Source organism: Podarcis erhardii (assembly GCF_964252035.2).
Source record: "Podarcis erhardii genome assembly, chromosome: 9".
Classification (NCBI taxonomy): domain Eukaryota; kingdom Metazoa; phylum Chordata; class Lepidosauria; order Squamata; family Lacertidae; genus Podarcis; species Podarcis erhardii.
In genome coordinates this window covers 7,534,651-7,556,961 of record NC_138512.1, presented here as the reverse complement: position 1 = coordinate 7,556,961, position 22,311 = coordinate 7,534,651, and the positions used below count along the sequence as shown (strand labels likewise).

At 47.5% G+C, this 22,311-nt stretch overlaps 3 protein-coding genes across 4 annotated transcripts in view; 2 read left to right on the top strand and 1 right to left on the bottom strand.

Moving 5' to 3' along the window:
- The window catches only part of STRA6 (signaling receptor and transporter of retinol STRA6), a 53,267-nt gene extending 40,756 nt beyond the window's left edge, over positions 1 to 12,511 (bottom strand). Inside the window, exons 1-2 of one of the 2 annotated variants that reach the window (XM_081876286.1) lie at positions 12,116 to 12,511; positions 43 to 154 (exon numbers count right to left, since the gene is read on the bottom strand). In XM_081876286.1, coding sequence (XP_081732412.1) covers positions 43 to 143 — 101 coding nt within the window. In that variant the 5' untranslated portion in view covers positions 144 to 154; positions 12,116 to 12,511. Of the gene's footprint in view, positions 1 to 42; positions 528 to 12,115 lie in introns of those variants that run through there. The other variant, XM_081876287.1, reaches the window with a different exon arrangement.
- PML (PML nuclear body scaffold) overlaps positions 1 to 22,311 on the top strand; it is a 281,106-nt gene that overhangs the window by 110,724 nt on the left and 148,071 nt on the right. The gene's annotated exons all lie outside the window — the stretch shown is intronic.
- Positions 14,774 to 21,330, top strand: LOC309349968 (coiled-coil domain-containing protein 33-like). The gene is made up of 3 exons (XM_081876470.1): positions 14,774 to 15,576; positions 20,067 to 20,515; positions 21,290 to 21,330. Exons 1-3 carry the CDS (start codon positions 15,267 to 15,269, stop codon positions 21,293 to 21,295), a joined length of 765 nt encoding a protein of 254 aa, XP_081732596.1. The 5' UTR covers positions 14,774 to 15,266; the 3' UTR covers positions 21,296 to 21,330.

Here is a 22,311-nt window from a genome sequence, read left to right as displayed (position 1 = left end):
CACACATCATACTTGGGAAACAAATGGATTAGCAATACTTACTCATCCTGGTCCCCTGTTTGGTCATATATATACCAGTTATCGTCCGAAGCAAAGTTGCCATCCATGGAGAGGTCGTCAGTCACCAGCCCTTGGGAAGACATCCTGTTTGCTTCTGTCCAGCAGGATAAATGCAAAGAATAATTGGGGGGGGGTGCGTGAGATTTTTTTCTTAGCTATAGATTTAACCCTTCTTATTAAGCATCTGTCCCCCAGCTGATTCAGGCCAACTTGCTGAGTTTAAACCCCCATTGCGCCCAGCTCTGGCAGCTGTGAGGCTCAACACATCCGACTCAACTCTTTCTTTCCTTTCGCTCCTTCTGCCTCTTTCTCCCTCCCACTTTACTCTGTAGAACTTGGCTCCAAGTGACTCCTGTTTCAACAGCTGATGAAAACAAAGGAGAATAGAGAGCGTGGCCATAAAAATCTCGCTTGGGAGAGTCTGGGTCATGACATGAGACAAGGAGATTAAAAGGAACCAAGGGCAGGTTGAATTGGGTTCCTGCCCACCCACCCTCCACTGAGGAGAACGCCAGACCCAGAATGAACCAAACCAATTGTTGTTGTTTTTTACTTAACAGAGGTTTACGTGAATCTCGGGAGGAGGGCGGAGGAGGGGGCTGAAGCAAAAATGATTAAAGATGGCTTTAAAAGAGGTTTGGGCAAATTGGCTCTTCTTACATTCTCATGGGAGAGGGCTCTTGGGCTCAGATCCTGCTGGTGGGCTTCCCCTGGGGGGCATCTGGTTGGCAAGCATGAGAACATGCTGCTGGACTAAGTGGGCCATGGGCCTGATTCACCAGGCACTTCTTGGGTTCCATGTCCCAACTCCTCCCAATTTCAGCCAAACCACGCTCTCCATTTCTAAAAAACAGTAGCTAAGGAGGCAAAGGTCTGTATAGTGAAAGCTATGGTTTCCCCAGTAGTGATGTATGGAAGTGAGAGCTGGACCATAAAGAAGGCTGATCGCCAAAGAATGGATGCTTTTGAATTATGGTGCTGGAGGAGACTCTTGAGAGTCCCATGGACTCCAAGAAGATCTAACGCATCCATTCTGAAGGAAATCAGCCCTGAGTGCTCACTGGAAGGACAAATCCTGAAGCTGAGGCTCCAATACTTTGGCCACCTCATGAGAAGAGAAGACTCCCTGGAAAAAACCCTGATGTTGGGAAAGATTGACGGCACAAGGAGAAGGGGACGGCAGAGGACGAGATGGTTGGACAGTGTTCTCGAAGCTACCAGCATGAGTTTGACCAAACTGCGGGAGGCAGTGGAAGACAGGAGTGCCTGGCGTGCTCTGGTCCATGGGGTCACGAAGAGTCAGACACGACTAAATGACTAAACAACAACAAGGAGGCCAGTTTCAAAAGAAGGGCATGGGTTTCTTCTGCAATTAGAGCACTGGTCCTCAGTCATCAGAACAAAAGAACTGGCCTGCTGGATCAGGCCAGTGGCTCATCTAGTCCAAAATCCTGGTCTCACAGTGGCCAACTAGGTGACCAAAGGGAAACCAGCAAGCAGGATTCAAGCACAAAAGCAGCCCTCTCGTGGTTTACAGCAACTGGTATCCATCGAGAGCCCTCCCCTCCATGAATTTGTCTCAGCCTCATCTAAAGCCATTCAAGTCGGTGGCCATCACTGCTTCTAGGGTGTGCTGGGCCCGGGAGCAACGCGGTCCAGGAATCCAAGGATTCCACAAGAAGTCAGTCCAACAGGGCCAAGGCAGGACACCAGGCTAGGTCAGGCACAGGGTAATAGGCAGGTAACAGCAATGCTGCTCCCGCAACCTGGTGCAGGGTCCAGCAGCCTTTTATCTCTGACGGGGTAACGCCCGGTCCTGATCCCCCAGTGGCTCACCTCCCTGCCTCGCCCGAAGGCGAGCGTTCCTCCTGCGAGTACTCAGGTCTCTGCTTCTCTCAGACCTGAGTCTCTGCAGCTCGGGAGACGTCGGTGGGTTACTAGACCCAGAGGCCGCCTCAGCCTCTCCTGACCCAATTGGTAGTGGAGCAGCTGCATGTGACAACGAGGTAATCCCTGCATCTGGAGCCAGGGCAGGCTCAGGCCCCTGACTCGGCTCAGCTTGTGCTTGTTGCAGGGGAACCTGTGCAGACTGGGGCTCTTCAGAATCAGGCCCCAGACTCGGTTCGGATGCCGCCTGAGGCAGAGGCCATCACATGGGGAACAAGTTCCATAGTTTAACTGTGCAGCTTGTGAGGGCCAGTCCAGAACATCAGGAAGAACTTTCTGACAATGAGAGCTGTTTGACAATGGAACGGCCTCCCCCAGGAGGTGACGGACTCTCCTTCCTTGGAGGATTTTAAGCAGAGATTGGATGGCCGTCTGCCATGGATGTTTTAACTGGGATTCCTGCACTGCAGGGGGTTGGACTGGATGATCCTTGGGATCCCTTCTACAATTCTATGATTCTATGACTTCGGATCACCAAAATCTGAGGAGATGTACAAGAAAGGATTTCAGAATTTCTGAGGGGGAAGTCGCACAGGCTGTTGGTGGCACATTCAGAGCCAGAATCTACACCATTCATCCCCAACCTTTGGCCCTCCAGATGTTTTGGACTACAACTCCCATCATCCCTAACCACTGGTCCTGTTAGCTAGGGATTATGGGAGTTGTAGGCGAAAGCATCTGGAGGGCTGCAGGTTGGGGGTGCCTGGTCTACACCTTTCCCCCTTTGGACCGGAGGGATCCACATTCCCATCTGTACGGTCCCCTTGTCTCGCCGCAGACTGTGCCAAGCATGAATGGGGCATCTCACAGTGACCGCCTTGTGAGAGCCAAATTCTTGCTTGCTCTCCCAGCATGGAGTCCACACTCCGCCCTGCGTTTGCCCGAAACTCGATCCCTTTGCTCCTCTGCCTAACCTCTGCCTGGGAAAGCAAAGGCTTTGATCGGGACTGCGAGGGAAGAGATTGATGGCTGCAATAAAGCCCTTGCGTATTCTTCATTTCCCACTATCCATCACTCCCCAGAGAGCATTTTGCTTTTCGCCAAAATGAATAGCGCAACAGTGAATTGGGAAGTGTTTGAGGGGTGGGAGGGGATGGAGGAGCAGAGAGTGCAATGAGAGCATATTGCATGTGGCTTTTAATAAAAACGATAAGAGATCTGACTCAAGAACAGCTTTTGATTTCTTTTAGAGGGAGTTAATTCAATTCAATTGAACTTTGCGCAGGAAGGTAGCTCAGCTGAGCCAGGAATCAGGGCTTGAAAGTCATCCTGGATGGTGGCTGCCATTGTTAAAACATAAGTCTGACTCAGAGTAGACCCATTGAAATTAATGAACCTAAGTTAGTCGGATCCATTCACTTCAATGGGTGAATCTAAGCAAACCGAAACAGGGTCCATTTTGCAAGCGTGGGCAGGAGGCAGGCAGAGCACACATGATATTGGGGGCTCTCTTGGAATCTGGGGCTGCAGCAACGGGAAGAAACAGGACCGTCTTGGGATGTGAATGCTCCACACTCTCTCCATCCAGACTCAGGCTGTATACATGCGTAAATGAACCATAGATCATAAAGATGCCACAGACTTCTGTGTCTCATTGTCCTAAAGTAAACACAGTCCCCAAGAAGTGCAACTGATACCCCTGGACTCTTGCACTGCTCAGAGATTTGTGAGGAGGGGGCGCCATATAACAAGACGTTTCATTGACAAACTGGCCTTATTCCCTAGATCTGAGAATGTAAGAGGAGCCTGCTGGATCAGGCCAATGACCCATCTGGTCCAGTGTTCAAGCAGGATCTGAGCACAAGGGCCGTCTCCCCTTCTGTGGTTTCCAGAAAAAGCACTGTGGCATTCAGCTATGGAGACAGCATAGCCATTGTGGCTAGGTAAAGGTAAAGGGACCCCTGATCATTAGGTCCAGTCGTGGCCGACTGGGGTTGCAACGCTCATTTCGCTTTACTGACCAAGGGAGCCGGCGTACAACTTCCGGGTCATGTGGCCAGCATGACTAAGCTGCTTCTGGCGAACCAGAGCAGCGCATGGAAACAGTGGCGTAGCGTGGGTTGTCAGCACCCGGGGCAAGGCAAGTAATTTGCACCCCCTAACCCGTGGATTTGCGCCCCCTAACCCCAGATGTTGCGCCCGGTGCGGCCGGCCCCCCTGCACCCCCCACGCTATGCCACTGCATGGAAACGCCGTTTACCTTCCCGCCAGAGTGGTACCTATTTATCTACTTGCACTTGGATGTGCTTTTGAACTGCTAGGTTGGCAGGAGCAGAGACTGAGCAACAGGAGCTCACCCTGTTGCGGGGATTTGAACCACCAACCTTCTGATCAGCAAGTCCTAGGCTCTGTGGTTTAACCCACAGCGCCACCCGCGTCCCTTTACCATTGTGGCTAGTAGCTGCCAATAACTGTCTCCTCCATGAACTGGTCCACTCGCTTCCAATATTTTGATCCGTTTTGCGGTGGCCACATGTCCTGATTTACAGAGGACCATCCTAGTCTGTTTGAAGGCTTCCTCTAACTGAAGGGCTGTCTGGTCATGCCCAGTTCAGTGATACAGATCCCTAAGAAAATAAAGCAAGGGCCCTGGAGAGGCCCACCTGCAGTTTGCCCCTGGAAGGCAGGCTGGGCAGACAGGCAGCTCCCAGTCTCGCTCCCTGGGGCAAGAGGGCTTGTATTTAAATCTACTTAAATCTGAAGCTGCATTTATACATCAAAGCACATGCAAATTCTATGCCAATCTTCCTCCCCTTTTTTAAGGCAGTGTGTTTAAAGTAGCTACCCTTCTCTAGCAGAAAAGTTTTCCAGGAGTATTTCATATGAATTAGGTAACCCCCAAAGAGTATTTTGTTGAAGTTCAAATGATAACAGCCATTGCAGTAAGTTCCAGGGTAGGTAGGTAAGTAGGTTAATAGGTGTACAAAATCAATATATCTACAGAAATGTATGAAGGACCAGGATGCAGCTCAGCGATCAACACCTCACCCTTTAAAAACGAAACAAAACTCTCACACACTCCTCCTTCCTGCAAAGAGCTCAACATCACTTAATGCCCGCTCCCCCACTTTATCCTACAACAACCCTGCGAGGTAGGTGGGGCTACTTCTGCACTCCACCCCAAGGAAAGCTTTGTCTTGTTTTCCCCTGCCCACATACCAGCCAGTTCCCATTCCAGTATGTGGAGGGGGGATTTGGCAAAGTGTCTCAGAAGGCAACCTGACCCACTTTGGAAGAGCTAAAGGCAGCTGCAAACGTGTGAGGGATTATTAAGGCAAGATGCAAGGCTATTCAGTTCCAGCAGCACCTGTTGCAACTGAAAGGTGGACCTGGGGCTTTGTGTACACACAGGACAGCTTTGTTCTCCTGGTCTCGATACATGGTGCTTTGCAGACTTAATACAGATCAAGCCACACTCTTCTGTGCCCATGCTCTCTATCCTTTACCTTCACCCCACTCTCTCTCTCCCTCTCTCCAGGGAAACAGCCTGAGGAAAAAATTTGCTGCAGGCAAACTAAAGAGAGGCAGAAAGAAGAATTTGATTCATGCATGGGATTTTATTTTCTTCTTCAGATGGAAGCATCCTGCTGGTACCTGTTTGCCATCTGAGGTGCGGTGGCCCAGACGCAGGTTTTGCATCTCAGTGAGGACAGGGTCTCAGACTCACCACAGCTATGTGCCAGCAATTCCAAAGGAGGGCCAGAAATTATCAAATGCGTTCAATCGGATATATTATACTTCCATAAGTAAAAAGGTAAAGGGACCCCTGTCCATTAGGTCCAGTCGTGACCGACTCTGGGGTTGTGGCACTCATCTCGCTTTACGGGCCGAGGAAGCTGGCGTACAGCTTCCAGGTCATGTGACCAGCATGACTAAGCCGCTTCTGGTGAACCAAAGCAGCGCATGGAAATGCCGTTTACCTTCCCGCCGGAGTGGTACCTATTTATCTACTTGTACTTTGATGTGCTTTCGAACTGCTAGGTTGGCAGGTGCAGGGACCGAGCAACAGGAGCTCACCCTGTTGCGGGAATTTGAACCACCGACCTTCTGATCGGCAAGTCCTAGGCTCTGTGATTTAACCCACAGCGCCACCCACGTCCCTCCATAAGTATTGACTGTAACCAAATGTTTGTTCTGAGTACCCAGCAGCTGTTTGAGAATCCAGGAAGCTCTAGCTTTCATCTGCAACTGCCTGCACATCAGTTTGGGCATTTTGAACTACTGTGGTGTTGTGTAGCACCACAAATCCACACAGTAGCACGAAAATTAGACCTGAAGTGGGAAATAGATGGCTGGAGTGCCCAAAAAATATAACCATGTGGGAAGTTGCCTGAAAGCAGTAAGAGCATTTGTCCATCTGGCTCCATCTTTCCTACCAAAAGCAGTTTTAGACAGCAGTTTCTCCCAAGGCAACCCAGAGATACCACGGGCTGAGCCTGGGACCTTCTGCATGTACAGTATGTTCTCTACCACCAAGCTATGGCCCTTCTCAGATCTCATATGAGGCAAGTTCAGGTAGACAGTGAAGAGATGACTCACAGGCCCCATCCACCATTTAACTAGGCTGAAAAAGAAGAAGAAGAATTTGGATTTGATATCCCGCTTTATCACTACCCAAAGGATTACACAAGCGGCTAACATTCTCCTTTCCCTTCCTCCCCCACAACAAACACTCTGTGAGGTCAGTGGGGCTGAGAGACTTAAGAGAAGTGTGACTGGCCCAAGGTCACCCAGCAGCTGCATGTGGAGGAGCGGAGACGTGAACCAGGTTCACCAGATTACGAGACTATCGCTCTTGACCACTACACCACACCAATATATTCCAAACTGTCACTTCTCCATCTAGATGCTGAGTGATTCCAACTCATTCCTGACGATTGGTTGGAGGGCCAAAGGTAAACCAAACTCTTGATTTAAACAGCTTTCTTCCCTGTGACCGAGATGTTTTCAAGAGTCTAACAAATGGGGTGGGGGTGGGGGTGGGGGCAAAGAACAGTGGCTTATATGAAACCAAAACAAACAAGCATTATGCCCTGCTGGGTTCATGAAGGCTGATCAAGAATTGCTTGAAGATGAAAGCATCACCGCCAGTGGAGTCTTCTTGGCATTTTCTCCTGCTGAACAGGTGAAAGGTGGACAGGAGGAACAATCCTAGTGGAATCAATGGCTCCCAAAGCCATTGGATGATGGAACAGGCTACAAAACCTTGCCAACCCAACACCTTGCTCGCCTGACCTAGATTAAGAGCAGTTGCTGTGATGTTCTCCAGATGTTCAGTTCCAACTCCCATCAGCCCGGCAAGGACAGACAATGGTCAGGGATGATGTTGCAGCTGCCGTCCAATTACATCTGGAGGTCATCACTCTGCCCCCAACCTCAGTAAAAGGAGGTTGTCCCCATCAATATGATTCAATAATGAATCATATTGCAAACAGCAGTTTTGTAGCCTGTCTGAGTCTGGGATGCTTCCTGTTAAGAACATGTTGTGGCCTACAGTGGGATTGCAATAGGGCACTATCTCTGTGTTCTTGTGGTATTGGAGCCTTGGCCATTATCTGCTGCTATTTCCTCGTGTCAAAAAGGCCTTGTCCCTTATCTCACTACTCCCAGGGGCTGGCGCTCGGGGGGGGGGGAGCATGGCATCAGCTTCCCCGGCAGAGAAGAAGGGGTGAGGGAAGATCTACATCAGGAACAAGGGCGGGAAGAAGAATTGACATGGGGATCTGCTGCCTTGGTGAATTATGATGCCTGAGGCAGTTGCCTCACCTTGCCACATGGTTGGGCCGGCCCTGTTGGTGGCAGAGCTCATGCTTTACGCGCAGATGGATGGAGACTCGATCTCTGGCATCTCCAGGTAGGGCTGGTGTTATGTACTGAGTTGAACAGGATTCAGGATTCAGAATGCAGTAGTCTGATTGGTCCTAGAACAATAGGATCCAAAATGCAGCAGTCTGATTGGTCCTAGAACAATAGGATTCAGAATGCAGTAGTCTGATTGGTCCTAGAACAATGGAGCAGTATGATTGGTCTGCAGGAGCCACCTAATCCAGCTCCAGGTGGAAGTGAATCCACAACCTGATTGGCCTACAGGAGAATCCTGGAATTAGCCAATCATGTGCAGCCCATGGTGTAAATAATGTACATAAAGCAGATATTGTGGGGGAACTTCCATTCCTCCTCACCACTATGAGCTGAATAAAGAGCATGAAATCCACTCTTGACTCCGAGTATATTTCAGCTGGGAAAGAAGGAAGCCTGAAATTCTGACAGAGCAGAGGCCCAAAGGCCAAACAACATTTCGGGGGGCCCAGGCCAGAAGTAGTAGAAGCAAAAGACAGCACTTCTTCAAGCAGTGCATAGTTGAGCTATGGAACTAGGCAGTGATGGGGACCAACCTAGATGGCTTTAAAAGACAATTCGGCAAATGAATGGAGAAGAGGGCTATGGATGACTCCTAGCCACAATGGCTATGCTCTTATCTTTGCAGTGGGAGGCAGCAATGCATCTGAATTCCACAGGTGGGGGTTGGTTCTTGCGTTTGGGTCCTGCTGGCTGGTTTCCCACAGCCACTCTGAGAACAGGGATAGCAGGCCAAGCAAAAAGGCCCAATTCCTCCTCACCCCTTCAGAACTGCATCGTCATATTATGGCAGATGAAGATGATAGACTCTATGGAACTTGCCAAACTGACTGGGAGAATCCGAGACCAGAGAGAAGAGACGGTGGAATAAGATTGGAAGACGTTTAAAGAATATCTGAAAAAATATGTTAATATTTAAATTTCAGAATAGCCTTGGAAGTGGATATAGGCTGTAGGTTTTGAAGTAGAAGATAGTGCATTTTAAAATAGTATTATTTGTAAGTGATAAAATGTGAAGATTTTTATGGTAAAAGTAAGCGTGATAAAAAAAATGGTTAAAAATTATGATATATTTAAACTGCTAAGATGAGGTAAAATGAAAATCAGATAGGGAGACTTGGGGAAGCTCATCTAACAATGTTTAGAAAAAAATAAGGATAAGACAAGAATTTGTTTGTGCTGTTTGTTTTCTGTTTGTGTTGTTTAGTTGTGTTATAAAATGAATAAAAAAAAATTGGGGGAAAAGAAAGAACTGCATCATCATACAGTGGTACCTCAGGTTAAGTACTTAATGCGTTCCGGAGGTCCGTACTTAACCTGAAACTGTTCTTAACCTGAAGCACCACTTTAGCTAATGGGGCCTCCTGCTGCTGCCAAGCCGCCGGAGCACAATTTCTGTTCTCATCCTGAAGCAAAGTTCTTAACCTGAAGCACTATTTCTGGGTTAGTGGAGTCTGTAACCTGAAGCGTATGTAACCCGAGGTACCACTGTATTGGGAAAAGGTTCACTTGTTGGACTGCGGCTTGCCATCCACATTGCAGAAGAAAAGTCCTGCCATAACCTGCCCACTCAAATCAACCATCTCTGCATCATCTCGTTGTTGTTGTTGTAATGGAGATTAGTGCAGCCCTCATTGTTTATTTAGCAAAAATTCATCAATGGCTGTGAGCTGACCTTGGTTATGCGTCCCTCAAGCCAAGGAGATAGGTAACTATAGAACCTTAAGAAGACATCTGAAGCAGTGTTTCCTGGATATATCTGGCCATCTGCTGTCGGAAACAGTGTGTGAGCGTAAATCGCTGACATCCAGGAAAATCCGCATGTATGGCAACCCATGTCGGCAGTGTTGTTTCTGGCGATTTCCCTTAAAAATAGCTCAACAACTTTCCCAAAAGAATCTCAACAACTTTACTGTCTGGATTTTCACTCCTTGAAATATGGCAACCCCTATCCGAAGGCAGCCCTGTATAGAGAAGTCTTCTAAATGGGGTGTGTGTGTGTGTGTGTGTGTGTGTGTGTGTGTTGTGTGTGTGTGTGTTGGAAGCTGCCCAGAGTGGCTGGGGCAACCAGCCCCAGATGGGTGGGGTGTAAATAAAAATAAATAAAAATATTATTATTAGTAATATTAGTATTATTATTAGTGTTATTATGGAATAGGTAAAGGTAAAAGGACCCCTGACCATTAGGTCCAGTCGCGACCGACTCTGGGGATGTGGCGGTCATCTCACTTTACTGGCCGAAGGGAGTTGGCGTACAGATTCCGGGTCATGTGGCCAGCATGACTAAGCCGCTTCTGGCAAACCAGAGCAGCGCACGGAAACGCCGTTTACCTTCCCGCCGGAGCGGTACCTATTTATCTACTTGCACTTTGACGTGCTTTCGAACTGCTAGGTGGGCAGGAGCTGGGACCAAACAACGGGAGCTCACCCTGTCACGGGGATTTGAACCGCTGACCTTCTGATCGGCAAGTCCTAGGCTCTGTGGTTTAACCCACAGCAAATAGGATGCCCTTATTTTCATCAGAGAAATGTTGGAGGCTTTGCATCAAGGCTTAGAGTGTTTAACCTCTGGGTGCAGAGGCAAGGCCTGGAATATGCTTAGGGTACATCAAAGGAAAGGACAGGGTGGGTGATGAAGGCTGATTCACTAATCTTCAGGGGCCCCCCACCAAGAGGAGAGGTCAACCAAACAAGAATCACAGCCTTCCCACAGTGATTCGGGTTTAATCTCTGCTTGGTGGGAGTCCTGTCCCGAGTAGGGAGTTCAGCCCCTCTGGACAAAACCACGGCCACTGGAGAAGGCTGTCCGTGCTTCAACCCTGAACACACAATAATAATAATAAAGCTCTGGCTCCAGAGGGCCCAGAGTAAATGCAGAGTAACTCGAGAGCAATAAAAATACAGATTTAGAATGAAATTAGATGAGACGCCATCCACACAATTGCTAAATGCATGAATAGGTTTTTTGAAAGTAAATTGCAAATGTGGAGCATTTAGCCTTTTGCTCTCACATCACCTAACAGTGATGTGCCCTGCCTTTGATACTTGAGCTGGTTGTTTTAAGGACTCACACTATTGTTTGGCGGTAAATTATTTCAGTTGATTTTCTGTGGTTGTAAACAGCCCTTCAGGTGAAAGGGAAGAAATGTAACAGATAAGAATAAAGTACTCCTTTTTCCCATTCGCTCCAATGGAAGCTGCTGCAAATAACAAGTGCAGGGGCCCAATATGGATCAGGACCACAAAAGGGGCGACAAAGAGCTAAAACTCCCAACCTCTCATGCCAAAATTCAGATTCAGATCAGGCCCCCTTTGCATTGGGGGGGGGGGGGGAGAAGCTTCCATTGGGATGAATGGGAAATGGAGGAAATCACGGTAACTGAAGAGCTCATTTTATTTTTAAAAATACATTACAATATAATTTGTATCCACTTTGTATTGGTTAGCAAATCTGAAATACAAGCATCATAAACAATTCTTTTTTAAAACAAGAAAACAAGCCCATGTCAAAATCTGATGCTTCACCTGTTTTGAAGTCCTGCCAATGAACATGTCTTTGTTCAAGCGAAAGCTCCCCCAACTTTCCCATAAATATTCCTGAATGCCTTTGAAACTTTACTCTGGAGAGTAGTCATATTGATAATGACAGCTTGGGGTTAGGTGGAAATTGGCAGAGCTCTAAACAAAGCATCCAATTTTTAATGTGTTTGAAGATTTAAATTCCAGCAACTACACATAAATCCCAGCAAATGCGTAAGAGAAAAACTCAGGAACTCCAGAAATTAAATTATACTGGACAGAAAAAGTTACAATTCTTGTTTTATTCTCTCTCTCTCTCTCTCTCTCTCTCTCTCTCTCTCTCTCTCTCTCTCACACACACACACACACACACACACAAAGAGAGAGAGAGAGAGAGAGAGAGAGTTCTTAACAGGAAAGAATTCATGTAATACTTCCTGGTTCTAATTAAGACAAATTCTAAAGAGGATTTGAAAACAAAACTTTTGTACTTTGGATCATCAGGAACGCTGCTTTCATAAGAAAGAAAACTGCCAGCTTTCTTTGTACAACAATCCTCACAGGTTGAATAACTGGGGATTTTAAACGTTACTGTTCAGTACGGTGGTTACATAGAACCTTTTTTGCGGCTTTTTAAAAAGGCTAATCGTTTAACGCATGGCCAGCCCAAAGTTCATTGGTAAAGGAAACAAGATGGTTTGAAGGCAGAGCAGGTAAAACAGAATATTACCTTGTTTGCAATCAAGATCTCCAAAGGCAGGCTAGCAGAGAGAGAAGGCTAACTTCTCCCCAGTAGGTAGATGAGAGGAGTCCAGATTGTTCAAAGACATGCAAAATCTGCTGATTTCCCCCCTTCCTCCCCAGAGGTGCCCCCTTGGAACCTGTTTTCCTTAAGAGCTCATTGCCTGGGGTTCAGCCTTGAGAGGCAAGGGAAGTCTGCAAAGCCCAGCTGAGCCCAAGTCTCCCCTCATCTGACCAGGGGATCCCGGGAGAGATGCAGCCCCAGGGAGGCACACTTGGGAGGCAAAGTTCAGCTGGCGGGCAGAGAGTGAAGGATCTCCTCCAGGCAAAGAACTTTATCCCCTTCACGGCTAAAAGGGCTTGGCTTGGGGCCAGCCCAGGGATCAGAAAATTGAAAACAAGCAGCCCTGTGATTCTCCTCCTCCACGGCTGGTCTAGGAAGGCAGCAGAGAAGCCCTTCCACCCACAAGGATTTTGTCCATCCCTCTGTTCTATTCTTAATCCCTCTGGCCTATAAGTGTGGAGGGAGTTATTCATTCACTTATTTATTTACTGCGTTTATGTTCCACCTCTTCCTTCAAAGAGCTCAAGGAGGCGTACATGGTCCTCCTTCTCCTCATTTAATCTGCACAACAACCCTGTGAGGTGGGTTAGGCTGAGAAAAGACAGTGATTTAGACCACTATTAGCATATAAACGAGGGATGTGGGTGGTGCTTTGGGTTAAACCACAGAGCCCAGGACTTGCCGATCGGAAGGTCGGTGGTTCGAATCCCCGCGACGGGGTGAGCTCCCGTTGCTCGGTCCCTGCTCCTGCCAACCTAGCAGTTCGAAAGCATTTCAAAGTGCAAGTAGATAAATAGGTACCACTGTGGCGGGAAGGTAAACGGCATTTCCGTGCGCTCTGGTTCACCAGAAGCGGCTTAGTCATGCTGGCCACATGACCCGGAAAAACCGTCTGCGGACAAACGTCAGCTCCCTCGGCCAATAAAGCGAGGTGAGCGTGCAACCCCAGAGTCATTCGCGACTGGACTTAACTGTCAGGGGTCCTTTACCTTTAGTAGCACCTTTAACTTAGTAACTTCAAAGGCACCTGGATTTGGTTTATGACTACCCATTTAAGGACCTTTGCCAAGAAGGGGAGATGGGCAATTGGCTGGTACCATATTTTTCGCACCATAGGACGCACCGGACAATAGGACGCACCTTGTTTTAGAGGGGGGAGAACAAGAAAAAAAATTCTCCCCCTCTCTGCCCAGCGCCCCTTCAGCGAAGTGGCAGGAGGCGCTGCACAGAGAGGGGGAGAATTTTCCCCCTCTTGTTTTCCCGCTCTAAAACAAGGTGCCGTTTAAGGTGCGTTCAGGCGTCTACCTTGGAAGCCTGGAGAGCGAGAGGGGTCGGTGTGCACCGACCCCTCTCACTCTCCAGGCTTCAGGTTCCTTTCGACCTGCTCTTTGGGGCTGGCGGGGGAAGCCCACCACCAGCAGGGAGAGCAGGTCAGGGAGCAGGTCAGGGAGCAGCGGAAGGGCGCAGCGGAGAGGCTGCTGCCATAGCCGCACGTCACCTCTCCAGCCGGGAGAGGGTCACGGGGCTATGGCTCCTGCAGGGCTCCCCACGCTGCAGATGTCTGCCCAGCGCGAGGGGCGCTCTGCTTCAGGGCGCCTCTCGTGCCAGGCGGCAGGCTGCTATCCGCAGCGTGGGGAGCCCTGCGGGGAACTCCCGCAGGGCTGCCTAGGCTGCGGGTGTGTTCCCGAAGCGCCAGGCGCTCTGATTTCAGCGCGCCCGGCACTCCGGGAAGCAGGCTGCTATCCTCTATAGAGGCTCCTTCCATAGCCGCGTGTCACCTCTCCAGCCGGGAGAGGGTAGCGGGGCTATGGCGTCTTCGCTCCATAGGGGGAAAAGTGCGTCCAATGAGCGAAAAATACGGTAATTGCTTAGATTTTTCCAAATCCAGCGGTGGTTTCTCACCACTGCCTCAAGCAGACAGGAACCACCCTCTCTCGCAGGCAGGCATTAACCACCTCCCTGGCCCAGCTGGCTGTCCCCTCCCTGCTGGTTTTTATCAGCCAAGAGGGACAAGGGTCCAGAATACAAGTGGTCACCCTGACTGATCTGAGCACCTTGTCCACATCCTTGAGTCCTACTAATTGGGTGCCACAATTTCAGAAGGATACAGGCAAACAGGACTCTCCAGGTTGGAGGAGGGGCTGGCACACGACCCAGAGCTGTGTGCCCCTTATCTGACCTGCCCACCTCCCACACCTTAACTCCCCCTACCCTGAACCGCTGCAATTGGGACCCCCCTCCTCTCCTCAGCTCCTCTCCTCCCAAACACATATCCCCTCCCTCAATAAAAAACGACAGCAGTAAAATACCCATGCAAATTAAAAACAGCTACAATAGTGTTAAGCTTTAACACTGAGTGGGTTCTCTGTCTTTCTACATAATGTAAGAATGAAATAAAGTTATGAGCCGTAGTAGATTTAGTAGCTGCTCTGTGTGTACACTGATTTTTTGAATCTTTGGTATCTCGCTGACCTCACCCTTGCTTGCTACGCACAACAACCATTGTTTACCTGAAGGCACGCAACACTTCTGCACTGAGTTGCCAAGGCTCCACCCAAACAAACTTCTCTCTGCCATCTCCCACCTGTGAAATTGGTTGGACAGGTGTCTTCTTTTCAGCGGCTCCAATTGCAGAGAGCTTTTCACGGCTGCTGAAGGAGCAACAGCTTTCTTAAACTGCTCCCCAGCCAGGGCTGGCATTGTGGTTTTTCTTTTCCTTGAATGCACAAGTTTCCAGCAAATGGGCTGTGAATACAGCATGGAGCATGAAGCACATGAAGAAGGAAACCGGGCATTTTGGAGGAAATTTTAGGGCCCGTTTGGGGCAATAGAGGAAATCTGCTTTGGAGAAAGCCCCTTTCGCTGAGCTGTGGCAGCCCTTGCTGATGGTATCTGCCCCACATGAGACAATAGCAGCTTTTCAATGATGGTGCCATCTACATGGTCAAAGGAAGGACTGATCCATGGAGGAGCACAGAGGCAGTGTTACTAGTGGGCCACATCCAAGCGACTGCTAGCAGTCTCTGGATTCCTCACGGCTACGCTGACATTTTTCATCCTGCGGCTTTGGCGAGCCATGGCTGGCAAGGCAGCGGAGCCCCGCGTCCCTCTGACTTTGCAGAAGTCGCGGCTGAAGGCCGAGGAGAAGGTCCTAGACTTGGACTTTGAGCTGGTGAGCGTGCAGTTCAATGAGGCCGGGAGGTATGCTCTGAGGCTCACGGTGGAGAATCCACTGCTGGAGGGATCTGGCGCTGGGGTGCAGCTGCGGGTGAACAAGGGGGACCCTCTTTACACCAACACGGCCACGACCGACATTGTCGAGCAAAGCAACCTGAATGAAGTCTATGCGTTTGAGAAGAGGCAGTTCCTTTTTACCTTGCCCAGAGGTAAGAAGTCAGGGTGGATGGGAAGCAGGAATCATAGAATCATAGAATAGAATCATAGAGTTGGAAGAGACCACAAGGGCCATCGAGTCCAACCCCCTGCCAAGCAGGAAACACCATCAGAGCACTCCTGACATATGGTTGCCAAGCCTCTGCTTAAAGACCTCCAAAGAAGGAGACTCCACCACACTCCTTGGCAGCAAATTCCACTGTTGAACAGCTCTTACTGTCAGGAAGTTCTTCCTAATGTTTAGGTGGAATCTTCTTTCTTGTAGTTTGGAACCATTGCTCCGTGTCCGCTTCTCTGGAGCAGCAGAGAACAACCTTTCTCCCTCCTCTATGTGACATCCTTTTATATATTTGAACATGGCTATCATATCACCCCTTAACCTCCTCTTCTCCAGGCTAAACATGCCCAGCTCCCTTAGCCGTTCCTCATAAGGCATCGTTTCCAGGCCTTTGACCATTTTGGTTGCCCTCCTCTGGATACATTCCAGTTTGTCAGTGTCTTTTCTTGAACTGTGGTGCCCAGAACTGGACACAGTACTCCAGCTGAGGTCTGACCAGAGCAGAATACAGTGGCACTATTACTTCCCTTGATCTAGATGCTATACTCCTATTGATGCAGCCCAGAATTGCATTGGCTTTTTTAGCTGCCGCGTCACACTGTTGGCTCATGTCAAGTTTGTGGTCAACCAAGACTCCTAGATCCTTTTCACATGTACTGCTCTCAAGCCAGGTGTCACCCATCTTGTATTTGGGCCTCTCATTTTTTTTGCCCAAGTGCAATACTTTACATTTCTCCCTGTTAGAATTCATCTTGTTTGTTTTGGCCCAGTTCTTTAATCTGTCAAGGTCGTTTTGAAGTGTGATCCTGCCATCTGGGGTGTTAGCCACCCCTCCCAGTTTGGTGTCATCTGCAAAGAACATGGATGAGTCCTTCGCCACCTAGGAGAGATCAGGAGGATCAGATCTCACCCTAACCCACTGTCACAGTAGTGAGATTCCTGCATGGGCAGGGGGTGGACTAGACGACCTTTGATGTCCCTTTTAAAACATTTACTCATTTAGTAAAATTTATACAAAGCAGTTTACAAAAAAGATAAGGCACTGAAATTATCACTAAGAAAATGTAACAATGGTTTAAGATGTTTGAAAAGTTAAAATAGACTAGAAACAGATTTGGGTGGAATCTAGACACATAAAAATGTTGCAAAATTGCTTTTTTTAAAAAAAAAGTTTTGGAAAAAAATATATATTGAATTTGCCATAGCTCACCACTGCCATCTAGTGTCATATTTACACAATGCGCTTTACAAAACACTTCAAATGTTTTATTTGCAGCTGTATAGCTGAGTCTTAAGCCTCGTGTCAACTTTCTTTTTTTATAAAAATTCTATTTATTAAGCTTTTGCAAAATACATTAAACAGAAGAAAAAACAACAACACACGCTTTAAAAAAAACAAAGACAAAATAGGAAAGAAAAAAGAAAAAAAAGATTCAGAGAAAGAAAAAAGAAAAGAGACTAAAAACAAAAAGACAAAATCAGATCACCACATTTCGCCAACAAACAAATTTGCAAACACTTGACCTCCATCCAACTCTGTTTAGGTTAGGTAATCTTATAATCTTTCTGCGGTTGTATTATACTAACTCTATACATCGCAGGTGTTAAATTCCGCCCACTGTGACTTTAATAATTCCCAAATTAACTTCAATATAACTTAAATATTTATTCCAATTGTTTTTTAGCTTTGCTTTATTTTGATGCCTAATTCTTTGTGTCAATCTCACTAACTCTATGTATTGAAACAATCTCATTTGCCATTCTCTGACCGTGGGGGTGTTGGGGGTTTTCCAGTTTTGCGCTATTAAGATCCTGGCCGCCACCGTAGCATACTGAAAGAATGTTTGGTCCTCACTTTTGATCTCCTCACCAATCATACCCAGGAGGAACGCCTCCGGTTTTTTAGGGAAGTTATATTTCAATATTTTCTTTAACTCATCATAAATTTGTCCCCAGAATCTTTTCACCACGTCACAAGTCCACCACATATGGAAGAAGTTTCCTACCTTGGTTTTACATCTCCAGCAAGTGCTGTTTCCGGTTTTGTACATCTTCCCCAGTCTTGCCGGGGTGATGTACCAACGATACATCATTTTTTCCAAGTTTTCTCGGAGAGCAGCACATGCCGTGAACTTCATACCCCTCTTCCAGAGTTTCTGCCATCTGTCATATTCCAGGTTATATCCAAGGTTTCTGGCCCATTTAACCATAACTCCTTTCACTTCTTCATCTTTAGTTTCCCAGTCCAACAATTGTTTATACATTTTGGAAAGAAGTTTAGTGTTACTTTCTAAAATTTCCACCTAGTATTTCGACTTTTTTTCACTCATCCCTAATTTTTTATGATCATACCACAATGCATTGATTTGGTGGAATTGCATCCATCCGTTTAACTTATCCTTCACCTCTTCATACGGTCTAACTTTCCATCCTCTTTCTGTTTTAACTAGGAGATCTTCGTATGTCCATCTTTCACCTGCCTGATTTAGTTTTTTTATCGTTAAAATGTCGATTGGTGAAAGCCACCAGGGCGTACCTCTTTCAATCAGTTTTTTATTCCTATTCCAGACTTCGAGTAACGAGCCTCTAATAATATGGTTAGAGAAGCCCTTGTGAACTTTTTCTTTGTCCTGCCATAAATAGGCATGCCAGCCAAACCTGATGTTAAAGCCCTCTAAGTCCAATAAATCTGTGTTTTTTAAAGTGGCCCAGTCCTTTATCCAGCAGAGGCAGGCTGCCTCATAATAGAGCCTTACGTTCGGGACTGCAAAACCCCCTCTTTCTCTTAAATCCGTGAGAAGTTTAAACTTGATTCTAGCCCTTTTCCCCTGTAATATAAATTTAGCTAAAGTTTTTTGCCAATTCTTAAAGCATGTTGCCAATTCTTAAAGCATGTTGTAATTATGGGAATATTCTGAAATAGAAATAATAATCTTGGAAGGATACTCATCTTAATCGCGGCCATCCTTCCTGTCCAGGATAATTTCAACCTGTTCCAGATATCTAGGTCTTTCTTAATTTCTTTCCATGCCCTGGTGTAATTATCTTCTATTAAATTTATATTTTTCGGGGAGATCCATATTCCCACGTATTTTACCCTTTTCACCACCTTAATACCTGTTTTTTGCTCCAGCTGGTTTTTAACATCATCGGCCAAGTTTTTTGTTATAATTTTTGTTTTTTTCTTATTTAATTTGAACCCGGACAATTTACCGAATTCCTCTAAAAGCTCTAGTACGTTACTGGAGCTATCCATTGGGTCCTCTAAAGACAGTACCAAGTCATCGGCGTAGGCCTTTAATTTGTATTCCCTTTCTCTGATTCTTATCCCTCTTGTTTTTGATGTCTCCCTTATTTTATTTGCGATTATTTCCAGAACCATAATAAATAAAAGGGGAGACAATGGGCAGCCCTGTCTTGTACCCTTCGTAATCATAAAGGAGCTGGAAAGGTTATTATTAATAATCAGCTTAGCCCTTTGGCCTGAGTATATTGCCTTTATACCCTCCATGAAAGGGCCTTCTATTCCTGCTGTTTTCATGCATTGTAATAGAAAATTCCAAGAGACATTATCGAAGGCCTTTTCGGCGTCGATGAAAATCAGTACCGCCGGAATGTCTATCCTGATATCTAGGTATTCAATAATGTTTAATATATGCCGGACATTGTCTTTCAGTTGCCTGTTAGGGAGGAATCCCGCTTGGTCAACTTTCTAAACATCTGAGCAGCCTTGCCTGGATAAAAAATGTTTTTAGGAGGCGCCTGCCTGATATCCTTAGGCAGTGCTCTTTTTTTCAAAAAAAAAAAAAAATGTTCAGGGGTACTCTCATTTTCTTACTCATATTGAGGTACTGCCCCTCAATGAGGCCAAGCTTAGATTCACAAAATGTTTAGGGGTATGCATCCCCCTGCAACCCCCCAGGAAAAAAACCCTGTCTGTCTCCACCTCCATCGTTCCGCCCAGACACTGAGGTCCAGCTCCGAGGGCCTTCTGGCGGTTCCCTCGCTGTGAGAAGGCAAGTTACAGGGAACCAGGCAGAGGGCCTTCTCGGTAGTGGTGCCTGCCCTGTGGAACGCCCTCCCACCAGATGTCAAAGAGAAAAATAAGTACCAAACTTTTAGAAGACATCTGAAGGCAGCCCTGTTTAGGGAAGCTTTTAATGTTTGACGGACCACTGTATTTTAATATTTGGTTGGAAGCCGTCCAGAGTGGCTGGGGAAACCCAGCCAGATGAACGGGGTATAAATAATATATTATTATTATTATTATTATTATTATTATTATTATTATTATTGATAGGGGCAGTGAGTGGGGTGAGTCTGCCGCACTATTTATTGGAGGTAAGGGGTTCGCTACGGATGGCTTGCATGTTACCTCAATTTAACAGCTGTTTGCGCTGGGCTCTCCCCTCTCCACCCACCCAGGCTTCTGCAAAAATGACAAAAACCATGACGCCCGGCTGCGAATAGAAGCCCTGCGCCTTCACGGTTCCTCGCTGAGGACCAGTGTCCGGGCCGGGGAAGCTTTCTTTGCCATCTACCCCCGCACCAACCAGCCCCGGATGAATCTCTTTGCCAGCAGAGACGAGGACCTGTACCGCTATGGTGACATCATGGTGCTGCTTCGGGTGGGCAGCGATGACCTGGCCATGCATTGTGGGAGGCTGGCCTACGCGGTGTCGTTCCATGAGCACCGGCCTGTGGCCAAGAAACAGGCACCCACCAGTCCTCTGCCACCCCCCAGGCTAAAGGAGAGGAGCCTGCCGGCTGGAACCAGCTCCCCAACACCTTCCCAGTCGCTGCTGGTCCCACAGCAGATTCACTCTGCACCTGAGCCACACCCTTGGCCCACTGAGGAGTCCTGCACACCAGGGGTAAGAAATGTCAGAGCAAGGGCCAGGTCTGCTTCTGTGCTGCAATTTGTTGCGACGGAGGGAGCAATCATGTGAAAAGAAAATAATGACCCACAGCTTGCCATCACGCTTTCTAGTGTGTTATTTGTATATTGCAATTGTTTATCTTGAAACCAATAGAAGAGTCTTAGTGGCTCCTGCAGGGCTAATAAATTTGTACAGAGCCTAGGACTTGCCGATCAGAAGGTTGGCGGTTCAAATCCTCGTGAATAAACCCTAACATTCCCCTTTTCAAACTTGCAGTGGATGCGTTTGCTCAGGCTCGCTGAAGTTCTGGTATTTCCCCCTTATTCCCTCATAAAAGATAAGACACGACACAGTCTTCTATAAAAGTATAAAAAGAGTTTACTCACATATCATTCTATTCACAATAGGATCCCAGAAGGCAGACTTAGCTTAGAAAAGTAACATATATCTAGAAACTATTTCATAAGAAGACAGTCCCTTGGTCCTCTCTTAGCTGGAAGCCAAGAGGGCATCTTTGGCTAAGCAGATGTTGCTTCTTCGATGCATGTGGTCAAAAAAGAGAGAGATGGCTCCCCTTCCCTGTGCTTTTGTGGTTACCTGCACAGGTGAGGCCACGCTCACCTCTAGTCACATGCAGAGGAAGTCTGTCCCAGCCCAGAAGGAAACAGGAAGTTTACCTGCTGGCTGGACAAACATTCCTCCCCATGTGTAAACATGTTCACTCTAGGAATGTTGTATTTGACTGCTCTTGTGTTTCATATCCCACAGATGTGACGTGTGTGTGTGTTACAGAAGTTGGCCGCCACCCCTAGTCTCTGCCGAGTGGTAGCAAAATTCCACAGGGTTCCAGGTGCTCCCCCGGGATTTGTGTGTCAGCATCGCCCTTGAGCCAGTGTACCAACTGGACTCATGCACTACAGCCCGACTGGGCTAGGCGAGCTGGGTAGCACTGCCAGAGACCTCCTTTCCCACAGGAACAGGTCACAGTGCTGTGGACTCACAGCTTGCAGCTGAGAGCACCGGATTCACTGTCTCAATAATGCAGTCGTTGCGCAGCAGCGTTTTGCAGAGTCTTGCAGAGTATAAACCACTCGGAGAGCAGCTCTGTAAAATATCCTCCTTTATTCTATAACTACAGCTATGATACAAACTATATACAGAGCTAAATATTCTGAGCATAAATCAATGCTATACTCTGAGTGCCTGCAGCTGCTCTTAGCAGCAATCTTATCTATAAACACGATCTCTTGCACTCTCTCTCCGACACACTGACTGACTCTCTCACACACACATATTCACTCACTTGACTAATTAAGTAGAGAGCAGTACATTGCTCCTCCTCTCTGTAGAGTCAGCAGAGACCTCAGGAGATTCTCAGGAGATTCTTGGGTATGGGAGGGGTGAAATCTCCTCATTGTGTCCCTTTGGAGAATTGAAGATGCCGGGTAGAAATGTAATCCATCCATCAAGGAAGCATGACTCCTATGCTTTCCCTTCCCCTCAGTTGCTGCCCAGCCTACCTGAGCCTCAACAGGAAGCATCTCCTAGAGCCATTAAAGAGTTTTCTGATGAACAGCTGTCATCATCTCTGCCATCCTCTTCCATCTCCTCCTCACCAGCCTCGCCAAGGCGATTGCCAAGTGATGCCAGACTCCGCCTCCCTTCGCCAGGATACAGCCCTGAGCTGCTTTTTGAGAATATATTTTCAGGGGTGCTGGTAAGTCAATGACTTTTGGTCTGTGCCGGAAATGGAGGACCTGTGGCCCTCCAGATGCTGCTGAACTCCAGCT

Excerpts from the sequence above, each read along its gene's own strand:
- LOC309349968 (XM_081876470.1), top strand. The coding sequence starts at position 15,267 with ATGGCTGGCAAGGCAGCGGAGCCCCGCGTCCCTCTGACTTTGCAGAAG. Across the intron at positions 15,577-20,066 it reads CCTTTTTACCTTGCCCAGAG|GCTTCTGCAAAAATGACAAA; the intron begins GTAAGAAGTCAG and ends CCACCCACCCAG.